Below are 18,940 nucleotides of genomic sequence, written 5' to 3'. Positions count from 1 at the left end.
ACGAGTCGAGTCAGTGTTGCTCAGGTGGGCTTCTATTTTATTCAGACGAGAAGGTTCCTCTTCAACCTCCACCTACAGCAGTGGAGGAACAGAAAAATGGTTACCAACCAATTATTTCTACTGCAGCGAAATTTGTTGGAGAACTTCCATGTTGACTTATGCTTCCATATTGCGGGCTCCTAAAGGAAAATTTGCACCATCAGTCAGGTCTCAGTCATCTTTCACTTATAGAACTCAACCTGCTTCAAATTGGTACCAAGCATCACACCCTTCAGTTCAATAGTCAAACCCTGTGGTGTCAGATGTATCAAGGCATCTCCTGTTTAGTTGGCTTGGAAAGCAAGTTTACATTGAGGAGAGAAGACCAAATAATAGCGTTGCAGAGATTAAGAGAATTTTAGAAAATGAGGATTAACATAGGTGATAGATACACCACAATATTGTATTCTTAGTTTTCAATTAATTTTTTATTGGATTAGGAGTATAATTGTAATTTATTTGTGGTGTATTTATTAAAAATATATTTTAATTGTAGTGTGATTATAATGTGGTATAGGAATTAAAATTTGTAGTGGTGTTATAATTACCCTATTTCTTAATCTAATAAATCGGTGAATTTTTTTTTTCAACTTTCTTCCAATTTTAACATCTCTAGACAAGTATCTCACAAGAAAATGATTCGATTATAAGCAAAATAATTTCTTATAAATAAAAAATAAAAAAATAAAAAAGTTTACTTCTAAGCAAAAAAATTACTTATAAGATAAAAAATCATTTTTAGGTAAAAAGCTGCTTGAAAGGTAAAAAATTAACTTATATGTAACCAATTACTTATAAGTATAAAATTAACTTAATAATGTAAAATTTACTTATAAGTAAAATACAAATAAATTAAAATTTTAATTATGAGTAAAATATTTTACTATTTAGGTTAATAATTAATGTATATGTAAAAAAAATAGAAAACTGTATCAATGGTCGTCTTCTTGCCAGTTTAGGGTGCTCTGACTAAGATGACTCTTCCTCTTACTGATCATCATACCAATTTAAATATCGCACGAGTAAAAAATCTTATACATTAAATCATAAATTGAAAATATCACTAAGTCACCTACACATTTACTCCACATTATTTATAAATACATACCTTTTCTAGAATTGCTCAATAATAAATTTTAAAGTATATGTTGGACTATTTAAAGGATAGTTAATAAAAATCATCCAAAATCGAAACCCTCATTGGATGCCCAAAATCGATATTTAAAAAAGAAAAAAAACCCATAACCATTATCCAAAACTCCCGAGCAAGTTCTAAAGTTAGCCGATGTTTGACAACCGTTATTTTCAAATTTTCTTTTCCTATATATTATTTTTTAACCACATACTCGTACTATAAAATATGTAACCTCAAAATATATAGTTTGTTATAAAATTTAGTCCATTGAATGCTTTCCAATATTGGACGTGTCTGCCGGTGCCAATTGTAGCAGCATTCATGCACAGTAACAGACAAACTTGTCATTTATTGTAAAAAGTGACCACACACTCTGGAATTAGCACTTTTTCCTATGTTTTTAGCAAAACCCGATTTCCTTGTCTGTACCTTCCCTAGCTAGCTCGCCCGACAAAACCCCTCGTTCTATTTCATTTTCACATATGCTCATATGCCCCTACCACTACCACCCTGTGATAAAGCACAAAGATTCTCCCTCTGTCTCCTTTCTCTGTAGCAAAATCAAGGGTTTTGTCCAGTGAAAGTGAACACTGATATGTGGCTCAGAGTATTTAGGTAAGGTTTTTCTTTATGGAATTTCATTTCTCGACTCTTTGTTATGTTAAATGGAAAATAAGCGTTTTCTCTTTTCTGATTGATGGGTTTTTGTTTGTTTGATTCCTATCTTATGAAACCTGCAAAAAGATTGATATTTTTTTGTTGAGTTTTGCTTTGATTAAAGTTTTCTTGGTTTCTACTGCTTGACAGTTGACTTTGTTTCCACAAGTTAACTCATTGGTTTTCTCGAATTTCTGTTAAATCAATTTCGTAGCCTCAGTTCTCTATCTGTAGGTGAAGAAGGTTTGATTGATATATCCATTTGAGGAATTCAATTCTCCATTTGGATGTCAGGGAGAACTCTAGGGTACAGATTGGAAAGAACCTATTGGGTAATTGTACTTGGCTAAGTGGGTGAAGGCTGTTTATACTTCGTAAACTATCAGCATACGAAGGAAAAAAACCAAATGATTTCTGTTTTCCTATCTTGTCATCTCTTAGTTCTAACTAATTAAAACTAATTCAAGGGGTCAGATGAACACTTTAGCATATGCGCTTACATAACTTTTCCTTTATATTGGGAGTACTTTTAAGATGAATTTATAGGAAGAGTTATTATTTAATACACTTCAAGTGTAGCTGTTTTTTTACATCGGTGGTTTTTGAATCTATAGAAGTCCTCTTTATATTAACAAAACCATCATTTAATCAGTGAAGTAGCCAATAACGAGCACTTTGTATTTTTTTCAACTTTTCTTTTGGGTGGGGGCGAATGACCTGTCAATATTTTCTTACATATTTTATTTCTAAATATGTGTGATTATCTTTTGAGTTTATTTCTTATGAGTTTATATCTTATGATACTATTGTATGTGTAAATAAAGCTAAGTCGAACCTTCACATAAGCCATACACCAATGTCATGGATTATAAACTTTACTTTAAATTATTAAAATTGAATGCATCTGGCTTTGTTCTTAATGGATCATAGTGAAATTAGGTCTGAGGGAGTAATATGTCTTCGTGGGGGTGGGGGAGAGAGAGAGGAAGAGAGGACATATCACATGTTATCCGAGGCCCTTTTTTTTTTATTGTACTAACACAATGGTGTTGATCATATATGTCAATATGCTTTAGTTACCAAGAACTATCTCAAAAACACTGGCAGAAGGAAATAATTGTATCTTATGTGCTTATACTCGCCCGGGTATGGTTGGGTTCACAACATCAGGGATGAAATTTTTATTTTTTACATGTCTTGCTCTGCTCCACCTGCAACCACATCCATACACAGTGACCATCATCCTGCTCTATTGTATCATGTTATACAAGCTATAGGAACATAAAAAGTTGGTTCTATTTTTTGTTGGGACAAATTTGTGCTTGTAAATGAGAGCTTCTATACATGCCATGAGCCAACCACCCAAGTTATTCCCTACATTCATCTGCAATTGATGCCACATTAACTTGTTAATGCATTTTTTCATTTTGTAACTAATTAACACTAATGTATTTCATCCCGAATTCCTCTTATAAATTCATCCGTGATCAAAGTGACAAGGTAAGGAGTGAAAAGATAAGACTCAGGGAGTCAGGATAGCACCTTGGTGAAACTCTTTTTAATGGGAAATTTTTTAATACTACTGATGCTAGATGCTACCTCATGACTGCTATGGTTGTTGGCTATTCCTTTTTTCTTTTTCCATTTTTCTTGGAGAGAACGCTACATTAATTACCGTGTATCTACAGTGATACTATCTATTACAAGTTTTTTTTATTGTTTACTCCAGATGCTCTTTAGTCATGTATGGAGTCTATTTACAAGCCACATGTACGAATTTTATTTTGCAACGGAGTATTTCATTTACTTTTCCGGTTTGAAATTGCATCTTGAAATGAAAACCCCCCCCAAAAAAAAGGAAGAAAGAAAGAAAGAAAAATTGACTGAAGATTATGTGGAGTAATCTGGTGCAGACAATAGGATTAATATGATCTTACTAACTAAAGAAGAGAGACACACACACACACAATTGAGTTATACTGATGATAGCACCCATCACATTAGCAAAAATTTCCAAGATCAAATACTCCAGTGGCCAACTTTTTATGCCCTGCATGTACATGCAGCCCTCTAGAACTTTTTGTTTCTCTGATTACTTCAATTTAAAATTGCCTTTGGTCTATGTGGAAGTTTTTAAATTATATACTGAAGAAAGGAAACATAATATGCAATAATTATGAAAGATAAGCAAGATGAAGCCATTTCAGTGGGGCGTTTTCGTTTGGCTTCAAATTGTGATGTTACCATATATTGTTTGGAGTAATGGTTTTATCCAACTAAGATCTCGACTAAAGATATCCCTGGACCTTAATAACTTTCGTGACATAAACTGATGTCAAGATATGGTAAGTAGTTGCTGTAGTTACTGCAGAAGCATTGTATAATATTTTATACTTATATTTCGTTGATTTAATGGAAAGACCGCATGTGATATATTTAGCAACACTCAACTATCCACTTACACATAGCAGCGAAATTTAAAATATTCATTATATTCTGAATCAGCAGAATTTGAAATATTTCATTTGATCAAGTTATGATCTATGTGCAATTTCATCTGAAGGAATCTTTCTTATTGAGTTGCTCATTTTGTACCGACATGCTGTATGAATTATGTACTTTTCTTTACAATCTGTGTGTATGTTGGTCTCTTCCACCATTATTTCTCGAATTATGAAATGTGGACTGAAGGTGGTTACTTTGTGGCTATTAGGAGACTGTGTAATGCTAGTAAGATTTGAGCGAGGGCAATCATATCTAGTGAATGGCGACTGAAAGCCTTATTAGAGGTTTAGGAGGGACTGACAATTGGCTGTCCCATAAGCAGTCTACCAGGTATGGACCAGCACCTGCTAACACAGCCATTGAAGATCTTGGTTTGTTCCTAAAAGGTGAAAGGTTTCAAGGCCTTGGGAAGGATATGATACCACACCGGAGTGAGAGTGCACCCCCAAGTATGGAGGGTTCTATAGCAGCACTTGAGAATATCTTTTCTTGGCGGACATCCACTTTGAATCCTGGTCTGGTACATTCAAGCATCTCTGCCGACAACTCTGAGACTGAAGGGAAATATTTTGCTGAGTCAACTTCTTTTTCAAAGTATAGTTCTAACGTCAAATTGGACCCAAAGTTCGGACAGCCTATTAACTCAAGGGAAAGACGCCCTTTTCACCATAGTAATAGTACCAGCAGTGATTGGAAGATGTCTTCGAATGATGATTCAATGCTATTGCCTATGGGTAACCTTCCTGCTCACGAGGAAGAGCCTGAGGATGATAGATCATCCGAAGTGAGTGGATCTCTGTCTGTAGAGAGAGCTGTTTTATTGGGTCACCACGAGGATACATTTGACTTGACACAGGTATTCTATGCTTCTTGTAAAGAAAAGAAAGCTGATGGAGGCAAGATTTTAATATTCACTTTCAGGCAGTATTTATAAATGTTGCAGTAACCTTTTAAAACATTATTCTACCTCTGGAAAGAAATGCTATATCTAAACATAATACCAATCTTCAACTGATTTTAACTTCTATCCCAATGACCTAAAAGGCATTCATTTTAAACCATATATTCTTTGACAGTACAACAACTATAAATATATGAAGCGTCTTTAGTTCTTCGGTTCTGTGTTTCATTGCATATTTTCATACTCATCAATTTATATTAGAAGTGATGATAAAATAAAAATTCTTATCTGTAGGAAGATCCCCACTCGACATCTTTACCTGCATGCAATCAGTATTGCTCCTCGAGCCATAAATCAATGGAAAAAGCAGTTGAATTAGAAGCTGATTCTGTCAGTACATCAACTTCTGCTGCAAATGCTCCCAGTGCAGATGATACGAGGCAAGTCTCACAATGCAGTCCTTTTACTTCCCCTGTTTCAAGCCCACCACTTATTGACGATACAAGGGGTACACTCATTAGGCCGTCTATACTCAAAACCCACTTAAATACTGTAAATCTTGATTCAAAAGATGATTTATTGACTACTGGGGTAAGTGATTTGGATGTTGCCCTTATTAAATCTGGCGTTGAGGGTGTTAACTTGTCTAGTGCTTCAAGTTCTGATTACAACAAAATCCAACACAATGTGCAAGTCTTCTCCTCCAACAATATGTTGCAGCAGCAATCATTTTCACAGCAAGGCAATACTTCTCGAGTTCAGGGCTCTCAGTCTCAGATCAGTTATCCAGGATTAATTCGTGCATATAGCTCAAACCATATTCAATATGGTTCCTCTAGCATTTCTCCAGCAGAGGTACAGCCAATACTCCAGTCATCTGGATTCACACCTCCACTCTATGCCTCGGCAGCTTCCTTTATGACAGCACCAAATCAATTTTATCCTAGTCTTCAGCCAGGTGGATACTTCACTTCACAACATGGTGTGGGTGGATACACTTTCCACCCTGCTGTTCTTCCCTCATTTCTGGCTAGATCTGCCCCTCATGGTGCTGTTCCCTTGCCTAATACTGTCTTTCCGGCTTCTGGCGTCCCAGAGGGAGGAAGTGTTCATGGATATGACATGCAACATCCAGAGAAGTTCTATGGACAAGTTGGATTTTCCATGCAACCTCCTCTATCTGATCCTTTTCATATGCAGTACATTCGACAACCCATGCGAGATTCATATGGTGTGTATGGTCATTTTGGTCATCCAACGCCAAGAGATGGTGCAATTGTGAGCCAAGGAAATGCTTGTGACCCTAAAAGTGGCCCAGAGCATGTTGCTTATTCTTCCAATCAGAGATTCCTGCATCCATCAAGTGCAGACTATAACAGTTTGAATCCAAGAAGAGGAAGCACACCAAGTCATTTTTCTTTTGGAAGCCACATAAATGTTGGCCCTTTGATGCAATTTCCTACCTCACCTGTCATTAGTCCTGTTTTGTCAGGAACACCTGTAGGAGGAAACACTTTTTCTGGAGGGAGAAATAACATGAGTCTTTCTCAAGCTTCCTGTGGAAATGCAGGCAATTCTTTTGGACTTCACAGTCCAATTGATGAAGATACTATTTCATTCTCTTTTCTCGAAGAGTTGAAATCGGGTAAAGGTCAAAGATACAAGCTATCTGATATAACAGGACGTATTGCTGAAGTTAGGCAAGCTCTGTTCTATCCCAGATTTTCTTATGTAAATATTATCAATTACTGTAATGGGTTGACAATTACTTTCCAATTGTCTTCAGTGTTGATCAACATGGAAGTAGATTTATTCAGCAGAAGCTGGAAAATTGTAGTGCTGAAGAGAAGGAGTCTTTGTTCAGGGAAGTTGTCCCCCATGCTTCAAAACTAATGACTGATGTTTTCGGCAACTATGTGATTCAGAAGGTGCTGTCCCAAATTACTTGACATTATTGGTAGATTCTTCCTGTTTTTATTTGCAAGTGTTCATATGATTGCATGATTTGCTCGTCTTAAATGTGGTGCAGCTATTTGAATATGGTACCCTGAAACAACGAAAAGACCTTGCAAATCAATTGACAGATCAAGTTTTACCTTTAAGTTTGCAGATGTATGGGTGTCGTGTAATCCAAAAGGTAATATCCTGACTCTAATGTGGCAGTGCTTATTAATGCAATTCATGTGCAAGTGACAATGTGTTGTGTTTCTTCAGAGTTACACTACAACGACCTTTTGCATGTTGGTAAATCCCTCATCCTCCAAACCCCCATTCTTCATTTCACCCTATGTCCACGTCCAGCGTTATATGTGATGCATGAATATACTAGTTTAAAGTAATGTTATTGACGTAGGATTCGACAAGAACAATTATAGGAGAAGGGCTGAAGAGAAAGGAGGGAGAAGGAGAGGAAGAGGGGAAGATAGGATGGAGGTAGAAAGGGAAGAAGAATTAGATAGGTGGAAGAGAAATTGGGGAGATAATATCAATCTTTATTTCATTATCAAAGTTGTTTCTATTACAATAAAAAATACCCAGTTAAATAGAATTTTAAAAGATCCTATTCTAAGTAGGAAATTTGTAATAAAATCTAATAAACCAAAACCTGTCCATTTTTCCTAAAATACGTATCAAAATTGATAACTAAATATACTAATACTAGCAGATTTTGTTTGAACTTGATAACTTGCTGACATTTATGGTGCTTCTGGTACACTGAATAGCTTGGGGGATGAATTAGGAAGGATAGGATTATGCGAGATTTTATTAAGGTGGATTAATGCGTATTGTTCTAATATGGCATTTGGTTCTATACAATTTTTTTTAAAAAAAAATCATTGATATTATTTAAAAATAAAAAATTTATTATTATTTTTGTTAAGATTTAAAAAGCAGTGTTACTTTTAAGTAACTTTTTTCTATAAAATGTTTTATGTAAGTTACTGATAAGATCCTGTAGTTGTTCAATCACAACATCAAGTGTAGAAATGAAGGCAGAAACCAGAACGCAAGGGATCACTTGGAAAGCGTAATTGCCTTTCTATAAAAAATGTAAAGAGCACTCTAATATATGAGAATTACAGTAACTATATAAACTCTCTGTATCTCTACTTTGCTGAATAGTAAAAGATAGTTGGGTATTCGAGAGACCCAATACTCTCCCCTATAATCCTAGATCCTTCTCAATATTTTGCATGCCTTTACCGTTCTTTTCCCTTCTATTTAAAGGCAATTCCTTACATAGCCTATTACATTTTTATCCTCATACTAACTAACTATTGAACATTCTAGAATCTGTCTTTATTGGGCTCTATCATTACCCGTCGCCTCGAAATCCACCTTGTCCTCAAGGTGGAAGTTGTTGCTGTCTTGGTTAATTCATCATGTAACCACCCCATTTTCCTTGCAAGAACTCCAGTCATGGTCACTACGGAGAATGGGTGTTTCACCCTTTCGAAGTGGACGGACCTACTCAGTTGAGAAACTATCACCAATATAGTGTTCAGGGCAATTCCATATCCAGTTGCCCCTACCCACGAAATATCTAATTTTTGAAACAGCGTACTTGCATATGCAATAAGCGGAGCAAGCATTTTCTTCAGTTTGTTTACACATGCCCCCCTTGTGAAATTATTGTAGTCATACACCTCGATTTCATCATGCGGCAGGTCGGTTCCTCCTCTTCTTGCCTCTTCTCCGACATCGCTCAGTATGTTCATCCACTGACTTGCAATCCCCAATGCCAAAGCAGCAATATAAACACTCTCGGTAGTTGCCTGGGATTTAGTTTCAATTTCCCTCGCCATCGTTGCTGGATGAAGTACAGTAGATGCGATAGATTTGGAATTTACCTTGAGAAGCAAGTGACTATAGGAAAATTGTAGGCTGTAACTTAATGGTGGGTTGAGCCTATTAAGTTTACTTCCATTTGGGCCGAAATTTAATTGGGCTTGTTTCACAACTTCATTGCTGCCTTCCTCTAGTCGGGCCAATTCCAGAACCAAGCCCATAGATTCTTTTATCTGAAATTCAGCCATCAATTCCAGCCCATTCTCTTCCCCTTTCTTCTTCGTTGCCTTCTTCTCCTCCCGCAATGGTCCTTGTTCATACACTTCCGTCGAAGGTGAAGCCAGGGACCAGGTTTGCTGGTGGCATTTTAATAGATTTGGACGTTGCTGCTGATCTGATGCTGATATGTATAGCTGCTGGAAAGGATTCTTCTCTGTTGCAACAGTAGATCTAATGACTGCAGCTTGTGATTCTGCACGTAGCTAGTAGTTTCTGTGGTCTGCAGCTTCAATTGGCCAACCCACGTTGCTGAAATGAAGTTAGGTATAGCTCCACTATCAATCAAGACTATTACTGAATGCCCCAAAATCGAACCCCTGATTTTCATGGTTTTTGATGTGGTAAGTCCTCCCACATAATTAAGTGATATCTCCCCTACTTCACCTACTTCATCCTCTTCCTCCTCTTCTTCAACATGCCATGGAACATCTTCTTCTTCCTCTTGTACCACAAAAATCCTCAACTCTTTATTTCGACACCTATGACCCGTTGTGTGTTACATCACCGCTAGTAGTTTCTGTGGTCTGCAGCTTCATTTGGCCAACCCACGTTGCTGAAATGAAGTTAGGTATAGCTCCACTATCAATCAAGACTATTACTGAATGCCCCAAAATCGAACCCCTGATTTTCATGGTTTTTGATGTGGTAAGTCCTCCCACATAATTAAGTGATATCTCCCCTACTTCACCTACTTCATCCTCTTCCTCCTCTTCTTCAACATGCCATGGAACATCTTCTTCTTCCTCTTGTACCACAAAAATCCTCAACTCTTTATTTCGACACCTATGACCCGTTGTGTGTTACATCACCGTGATAACACCAGCTTGTTCCCTCTTCAGATGAAGCTTGGCGTCGATGAGTCTCTTAAATGGAGGAGCACTCTTTGCGACTGTCAGTCGTTGGAGTATGGTTGCTGCCGATTTTGGGTTGGTTTGGTGTGTTGGGTGGATTAAGCGGGTGAATTGAGTATGAAATAGGGCTTCATATGAGTGTATAAGTGGGCTAAAAGCTGGATTTAAGTGGTTAGAATTATGTCTTATTTTATTTGGGCCAAAATTGAGTTGAGCTTGCTTCAGGAAGTCCTTTGAGTCTTCTCCCATTTGGTTCAATTTCATAATCAAGCCCACAGGATCTTTTATATGAACTCCAGCCCTAATTGTAAGCCCCATTTCTTCCAGTTTCTTCATCGTCGAGGTCGCCATACATCCAAATCCAACTCTTATCTTCTCCACCAGACCAGTCGGTCAGATTATCTCCAATAAGCATCGGTATTTTCATTGGTCGACCTTGGTTTTCTACTTTCTCAGACTTCTTACGGTGAATTGTTACAGCTTCACTTTCTCTTACCACTTTGGATTTTAATGGAATCTCAGAATCAGCAGTGCTTTCAGCTGTATTGATTGTGAGTTCCTTCTTCTTCCTTTCCTCTTCTTGCCCATCCAATTTCTTCATCATTAAATCCAACTTCTCCATCATATATGCCATGGTTGTATGAAATTCAGATTTCTTGGACTCCATATCTTCTTGTAAGTCTGATTGCAATTCATCCATCCTTATTTCCAAATTACTAACCCAATCTTTTAGTTTCTTTTCTTCATCAGATGTAATACCCCAGGGCCAAAATGGTTGCTCTGATACCATTTTGATAAGATCCTATAGCCATTCAATCACAACATCAAGTGTAGAAATGAAGACAGAAACCAGAACGCAAGGGATTACTTGGAAAGCGTAATTGCCTTTCTATAAAAAATGTAAAGAGCACTCTAATATATGAGAATTACAGTAACTATATAAACTCTCTGTATCTCTACTTTGCTGAATAGTAAAAGATAGTTGGGTATTCGAGAGACCCAATACTCTCCTCTATAATCCGAGATCCTTCTAAATATTTTGCATGCCTTTACCGTTCTTTTCCCTTCTATTTAAAGGCAATTCCTTACATAGCCTATTACATTTTTATCCTCCTACTAACTAACTAGTGAACATTCTAGAATCTATCTTTATTGGGCTTTATGACTTACTTTTCTATTTCGAGGAAAATTACTTTTTATCTAAAAGTAATTGTTATGTTTGTCTCAAAATAAGTAATTAATTAATTATTTTGAACTTTAATTAACAAAAAAAAAAAAAATTCTTATTTTCTTATTAGTAAATTTACTTTTTTATCAAGAACATGTTTGGATAACTTATTATGTTTACTTTTCAAGTAAAAAAAAGGTTACTTTTTTAGGTAATACGTGACTATCAAAATAAGCAACTTAATTATTTTTATTTTTATTAATTAAAAAATATTTATGTTAAAATTTACTGGTAAATATAAACTTAAATTTCTTATAAGTAAATTTTTGTTTAATATGTGACTATCAAAATAAGTAACTTAGTTATTTTGATTTTAATTAATTAAAAAAATATTTATATTAAAATTTACTTATAGGTAAATCATATAGTATTTTTCCATAAGTAATTCTTTTACTCATCAAGTAAACTTATTTATATATAAACTTAAATTACTTATAAGTAAGTTTAAGTATTTCAATTCGACTACTTGCTCCCAATTATTCATGAATCATGAGACGGTGAATTATTAATCTTGCCTAAATTCATCTCTTAAAGCTTATTATTTTTATCCAGATGACTAAAGATGGATTAATTTAATTCACCAAACACAAGATAGGAAATTAATCCTTATCCAATCTTATACAGCATGCCTGACGTGCCCTTTATGAAAATCTAGACCAGATGGCTTTAATCCTCTGCTTCAAAATAGTCTTGGCATGAACATGTCATGTGGATACTGCTGTTTAATTGATAAGTATATACGCATACTGACCTTTTTGCCTGGCCATGTTCTTCCAAGAGACATTATTCTATATGCTGTTTGACTGCTTATGCATGTGTATGTGTCTTTCATTTTTATTTTTTATTTTTTCCCCCCTTTTTTTCCTAAGATTTTTTTTCCCTCATAAATGTCTTCATATGTTGGGCCCACCTGTGCTGTTATGCGTTTCCTGAAAATACTCCAGATTTGTCCAGTTTGATTAGTTTAGAAGAGGTAGCTTTGGATCGTACAGAATGACAAAAAGTTTCATGTTATGATCCAAGTTTATTAGCAATATGGCTTCTTGTTGTTTCAAGTTTGGTAAAGGGATGACATGTCGATTGCTTTTGACTTGGAACAATTATCTAGATTTGATCAGATGAAGTCTACATACATTTTCTTATTGTATGTCTAACAGTTAACATAAATTCTTGAGGTTCAGTCTGCCCTCCCCAATGGATATGGTATCATATTTTAGTATCTTTTTATTTTTTATAGTGTATACCTAGGATATAATTTCTCCACTTCTTCAGTTTAGGACTTTAGCTTATCAAAATTGAATCTACATGGATGTTAAAAATGTTTTCTTCCTGATTTATTTTCCCCATACAATCTAACCGAGATAATAATGATTGGAAAATTCATCTTGTATTTGGTTGATTTCTTCCATAGGCTCTTGAAGTTATTGAGTTGGAGCAGAAAGCAAAGCTTGTCAGAGAGCTGGACGGACATGTGATGAGATGTGTTCGTGATCAAAATGGGAATCATGTAATACAAAAGTGCATAGAAAGCATTCCAGCTTCTGATATTGGCTTTATAATTTCTTCATTCCGCGGTCAAGTTGCGACACTTTCAATGCATCCCTATGGTTGCCGCGTCATACAGGTAATTTTGCATCAGTAATTGGGGGCACTGTTGCTTATTGTTTTTCTGTTCACTTCTTTATTTCTGTTGTTATAGAGATGTTCATTTATTTATTTATTTATTTTTGTTTGAAGAGGGTCCTCGAGCATTGTAACGATCAGTTGCAGACACAGTTTATAGTGGATGAAATTTTGGAGTCAGTTTGCACTCTTATTCAGGACCAGTATGGCAACTATGTAACCCAGGTTGATTTTGTTTGTTTCTTCAATTTATGTTAAAAAAGAGAGCTCTTTGCCCTATCTCCCAGCCTATTCTTTGTTGAAATGATATTTAAATGATATATACATGGCCTCTCTAACAGCTTAAGTTTTTAGATAAGGTGGTTAAATATGATATTAGAGTAGTTAAAGGTCCTTGTTCAAGTCTTATTGTCACCCATTTAATGAAATTGTGCACATGTAAGGCCGTGATTTAAATCATATACATGTGACCTTTGTAACAGCTTAAGTTATGATGAATGCAATCAAACAAGAACCAGAATTATGGAAAGGAAGAGAAATAGATGGGAGAAGATAGGAGGAAGGGGGGGGGGGGTTGGATTATTAGAAGGAGAAAATCTGTGTTAATTCAGTAATCAAATCTAAGTAAGCATTATAGACCCTCTTTATATAGGGTTTCAAGTAGACTATTTTAAGTAGGAAAACAGCTAAAGGATTAACATAATACGCTAGAAAATCTTCAAAACTAAACCCCAATTGCTTTTCTAAAAGTAAATTTCTAAACTTGATAAATCTTCAATATTAAATCATTACTCATCTCCATCATTAAGTTTTTAGATCAAGTGGATCAACATTCTTTTGTTATTTCCTCCATTTTGTGAAGGTTAGTTCTACAATTCTTAGAATTTTTTCCATGATGTGACTGAAATGAAAATTTATTAGTGAAATGATGAAATTGTTTTCATATTGTAAAGTTTCAATTCAAACTTCCAGTTTTTGATTGGTGCATGCTGCTTTTATTGGTTTTAACTAATGACAGCACGTGCTAGAGAGGGGAAAGCCTCATGAAAGAAGCCAAATTATTAGTAAAATAACTGGATCTATAGTACAACTGAGCCAGCATAAATTTGCTTCAAATGTTGTTGAAAAATGTCTGGAGTGTGGTGATTCAACTGCAAGGGAGATGCTGATAAAGGAGATTATTGGGCATGGTGATAAAAACGATAATTTATTGGTATGTCAATCTAAATCTTGGTGTTAACCATTTGTTGAATTCATGTGGTTTCTGTTGCTTAGTGGAAAATGCATTGGTAGATCGTGTAATACTGATTTGGTGTTTTCAGTTAATAATGCAAGCATCAAAATTAGCATGAATGTTATTATTTCTGATGTTAGTCTTTAGCATTTTGTGGTTCACCTGTACAAGTCCTTTATTTGGTGCATGAGCACATGTATGCATTAGGTCACATAAATCGTGTCCCCTGGGTTCTCTTGTTATCAGCATTTAAACTTGGGCTCTGAGAGCATAAATGACACCCTTAGGTTTAAATTAGGAATTTTCCTTATTTCTTAGTTTGGTAACTTCCCTTTTTCCCTAGAAATTTTTAAGTATAAATAGGATTAGGGTGTTTCAAGTTTGCGGAAACTTCAATGCTTCATACTTATGGTAGAAGGCATCCTGTCACTCTCTATTGGAAAGGGGTAATTTTCCTAGCTATTATTTTTTAGTTTTCATCTTTAGCAGTGGCAGACACAGACACGTGGAGTTAATGGGATACATTCAAACTTATTAAAAAGTTACGAAAAAATTATGTATTCTAGAAAAATACATACAGATAATCAATATCACAGATTCACAAATCTCGTATATATGATAAATAACAATTTCCAATGAATTTCAAATAATCTCTCATATATGATGAATAACAATTTCCCAAGAATTTCTCAAATTAAATATTACAAATGACAAAACAATCTCAACTCTCACTTTCTCAATTGTTTTGTCATCATTGTAACTCTATTTTAATAAAAAAAGCTCAATTACCGTTACTGCCCAATTCTTATTTATGGCTCTATAATAATAATAATAATAATAATAATAATAATAATAATAATAATAATCATCATCATCATCATCATCATCATTATCATCATCTTAAAGTTGGTGCGTCAAGGACCCTGAGTAGGTTCGCCAATGATCCTTAGCGTTCCCACTTTTTTTAAAGCCCATGATTATTGGCAATATATGATTGAATATTTTTACTTAATAAATTGTTATAAACAAATAACAACAATTTACACTTATTATTGAAACTATATAGCCCATGTTTTGTTTATATAAAAATAAGATTATTAGTGGATTTTGATATAAGTTGATAGGATGCATGGTTGAAAAATTGTAGATTTCATGAAATGTGTAGTTAAAATTAATTGTTGACTTTGATTTAGATTTTAATCAAAACTTTTAACTAAACTAAATATGGATATAGTATTAAATAATTGATAACTAGAATTTTAAATTAATTGACAACTAGAATCTTATTATTGAAAATAAACAATAGTATTAATTCTTTTAATACATATAAAATTGTGCTAATAGTTGACAACTATAATTTTATTATTGAACACGGATAATAGTATTAAAACTTATAATACTTGTAAAAATTTGTTAATAATTGACAACTATAATTTTATTATTGGAAATAGATAGTGGAAAACACATATCCGCCAGCATATCCTAATTTAAAAAAAAAAAAAACTAATTTAAAAAAAAAAACTGTATTGCCATATTTGTATTGTTCTTATTCAGATTATGTATCCAAATCCGTGCTTCTTAGATGGTAAATGTCTAAGGTTACATTAAGTTTAATATGTATTCCAGCTCTGACCATGCAATTGCATTATATTTGATATTGATTTCTTTTGCTGATCATTTCTAAGAATGTGTTTTCTTTTTCCTTCTCTTCTTTTTTCTTTTTGGTTCCCTCTGTGATTTACAAGACATGGAAGTGATATAAGAGTTTCAGATATCATTAATGTGATCATGTGCGTTTTAGTCTGCTTACGCTGGCTGACCCATCCGTTTATGCTTCTCACATGTTTCTGCTTTTGATATTTGTGCCTTAGATAATGATGAAAGACCAATATGCAAACTATGTCATCCAGAAGATTCTTCAAAAATGTACCGATGATCAGAGGGAAGTGTTACATGGTTTAATAAGAAGTCATCTTACTGCTTTAAAGAAGTATACATATGGAAAACATATTGTTGCTCGATTTGAGCGTCTGTGTGGAGAAGGTACGTACTTTCTTTTGCGTGCTTTCTATTTTATTCACAGTTATGTTATCATAATAGCAATAAAAAGTAATGTATTTGAATCAAGCTTGAACCAGATATGGGTGAACCAAATTTGACTGCACAGTTTGGCACTGTTTTGTGTTTTTCCTAATTAGCTTAATTGGCCAAGTTTAAAAGATTTCCAGGCTTAAAATTGTATATGAATTGCTTTGTTTTTGAGCTATATCAAACAAGCTTATTTACTGACCTAAATATAGGCACGATCCTCTATCTCAAACATAATTATATTCCTACCATTGAACACATGAAGGGAACTATTCAGAGGTCTGGATTAAGCTGAAGCCTAGTAAGCTCAGTCACTGGTATTCCTAGTAAATGTAGAAGTGAACTAATGTCTTCGCTTTTTTGTTTCTCTGTTTTCTTTTCTGGGATTGGAATCCTGTTTTGCTTACTAAAGCATAAAATTTTATTTTTAGCATATAAACATTTAAGTAATTATTCATGTATGTCTTGTTTTCCTAAGTATCTTTGCATTCCTGTTGCTATAGAAAGGGGTCCATTGAAGAAGTGGTTTTTTGAAATTTTTGTTATTTGACTTTTTATATTCAGTGTTTCCGAAGTCTCCATAATAACAATCAGATAAACAATTCTTAATTTAACAGTGTCTTAAAATAATTCTGATATATCTCTTTACCATCTGGCTATAACCTCGTGTTAAATGAAAGATATATTCTGAAATTGAAATTGCAGAGAAAGAAATCTCACTAACACTACCAAGCAGCCTAGTGCATCACCGCCCTCCCATCTCTTAAAATTACAGAACTGCCAACACAATTTCCAGTAACAAAAATGAATCTCTATGCTCTTTGATTTCCACCTCTGAACAAACCCGGTATCTTCTTTCTTTACGCTGTTACTAAATCAGTTGAATCAACAAACAGGCGGCAGTTGAGTGAGTCTAGGAATGCTTTCCTGCCTAAACCCACTATAAGTTTCTCTGTTAGGTGCTCAAGCATGCGAAGAAAGTTGGTCTGACCTTATATTATATTAGTAATAGGCTTTTAGTCATCTAACTCACTACTGCCTTTTGCAAAAATGCTTTAGGGTTTTGTCATGATTATTGTGATATTTTGGTTGAGAATTTCAGAAGGAAGAGGGGATTGTCTATCGTTTATATTGGTATGTGCACGTCAATGTCCCACCAGTTCAATTAAGCCATTGTTTGAGCCCCATTTCATAAAAACTCATTTTTCTCCAAACTCGTTTTCAATCACATATTCTTCCTATAAATCCTAAACTTTTTTACTTTTTAACCATATTCTCCAAAAAATCACAATTACAAAATCTATTCTCCAAAAAAATGGGGTTCAAACAAACTTCAAATCCTATATGTTTCTAGGTACTTATGCCACTTTGGAACTTGCAAGGCCCCGTCTTTGGTGCTTTTGACTTCTAATCCAGTCTTTGATTGGGTTTCTGGTGATATATGCCAACGGCCAAAATGCCAGAATTTGTAAACAAAGTAGCCTTTAAATCGTTGGCTCAGTTCCTGATCTGGATGGATTGATTTTTCTGGATTTGTTTATCTTCTCTCCTTCAATGTGCATTATGATGCCTTCGCAAGCACTGTTCTTTGGCAAATTATTGGGGTCTTTCTAATGGGGAGATGGGGGTTTGAACAGTTTTGAGAGGATCAAATTGTCATTTAGTACAAGATTATAATGTTGTTTAACAGAAGATCATCATTTTCTTAAGTTAAATGCCAATAGAAATAATATATGGATATTGTTATAAAGAGATTGAGAGATGGAGATTCATATTCTGTAGGCATGTTTTCCAGGAAACAAACCTGATTCTAGAACAAATCTACAAGTCAATATTTTTTTAGGCACGAGTCGCACCACGGGATCCTACAATGACTTTTTAGCTTCATCGGAACGAACATAAGACCTTGTTGTCTTCAATAATGTTGTCTGAATGGAATTGAATCCATCCGTGCTTTAAGTAATCCCTTAGGGATCATAAACCCGCCAAATGTGATGCAGAAATAGATATATTGGATTTTTTGTTTTCATTCGAAGATTATATTGTACAAGTTTTATTCTGCATTCTTGTGACATTATTTTTTCTTCTCCATGATAAATTATTCTCTTACAACTTATTTTATATACATGCAGAAACTCAAACATCAGAATCCTAGTGCTCCCATCTGGTGCTGCCATTCTTGCTGTCTCTTCCAAAGGGCTTCTCTGTATATTACTAGGTTAACATGTAAAGTTCAGAATGCATAAACTATAAATTGTTCTTCTATACAACTCGGATTTGTGGATGTATTGGAGTGAGCAGCTTGTAGATGATAATATATATATATTTTTTTCTTTTCTAAAATTAATTCCAGTGTGTAGCTTTCCAATATTCCATAGTTTCCCGTATATTCTTGAACCTATAAAGTAGGAAGTAGCTGCTTTATTCATTTTTGTCATTATTGGGTTTGAACTTTGATAAACCCCGGTCAAATATACCTATTCTATAAGGCTCGAGAAGAATATGGGGCAGCAACAGAATCTGTTAAGCAAGGCTGAGCTGGAGAAAAAAATATGTTACGTGAGGGATATAAATTGAATAGCTGCTTGAGAGTAGGATCGTTAAAAATTTA

At 34.6% G+C, this 18,940-nt stretch overlaps 2 protein-coding genes across 4 annotated transcripts; one reads left to right on the top strand and one right to left on the bottom strand.

Annotated features, from left to right (window-relative positions):
• The first annotated feature begins 1,608 nt into the window (after positions 1–1,608).
• On the top strand, positions 1,609–18,676 carry LOC111412129 (pumilio homolog 6, chloroplastic-like). Of its 3 annotated transcripts, none has more exons than XM_023042917.1 (10): positions 1,610–1,789; positions 4,548–5,192; positions 5,532–6,937; positions 7,024–7,165; positions 7,267–7,374; positions 12,796–13,008; positions 13,122–13,232; positions 14,026–14,220; positions 16,113–16,284; positions 18,462–18,676. In XM_023042917.1, the coding sequence occupies exons 2-10, from the start codon at positions 4,596–4,598 to the stop codon at positions 18,482–18,484; spliced, it is 2,967 nt and encodes a 988-aa protein (XP_022898685.1). In that variant the 5' UTR covers positions 1,610–1,789; positions 4,548–4,595; the 3' UTR covers positions 18,485–18,676. The 3 variants fall into 3 exon arrangements, with proteins under 3 accessions (XP_022898694.1, XP_022898685.1, XP_022898677.1); XM_023042909.1 differs by having other exon boundaries at positions 1,611–1,789; positions 4,545–5,192; XM_023042926.1 differs by lacking the exon at positions 13,122–13,232 and having other exon boundaries at positions 1,609–1,789; positions 4,545–5,192.
• Positions 8,300–10,152, bottom strand: LOC111412146. Its single transcript, XM_023042936.1, has 2 exons — positions 10,089–10,152; positions 8,300–9,784 (listed from the first exon to the last, which is right to left on the bottom strand). The coding sequence occupies exon 2, from the start codon at positions 9,272–9,274 to the stop codon at positions 8,525–8,527; it is 750 nt and encodes a 249-aa protein (XP_022898704.1). The 5' UTR covers positions 9,275–9,784; positions 10,089–10,152; the 3' UTR covers positions 8,300–8,524.
• Positions 18,677–18,940: the final 264 nt, after the last annotated feature.

This window comes from Olea europaea, chromosome 2 (genome assembly GCF_002742605.1).
Source record: "Olea europaea var. sylvestris chromosome 2, O_europaea_v1, whole genome shotgun sequence".
NCBI lineage: Eukaryota > Viridiplantae > Streptophyta > Magnoliopsida > Lamiales > Oleaceae > Olea > Olea europaea.
This window is presented reverse-complemented; position numbering and strand designations above follow the sequence as displayed.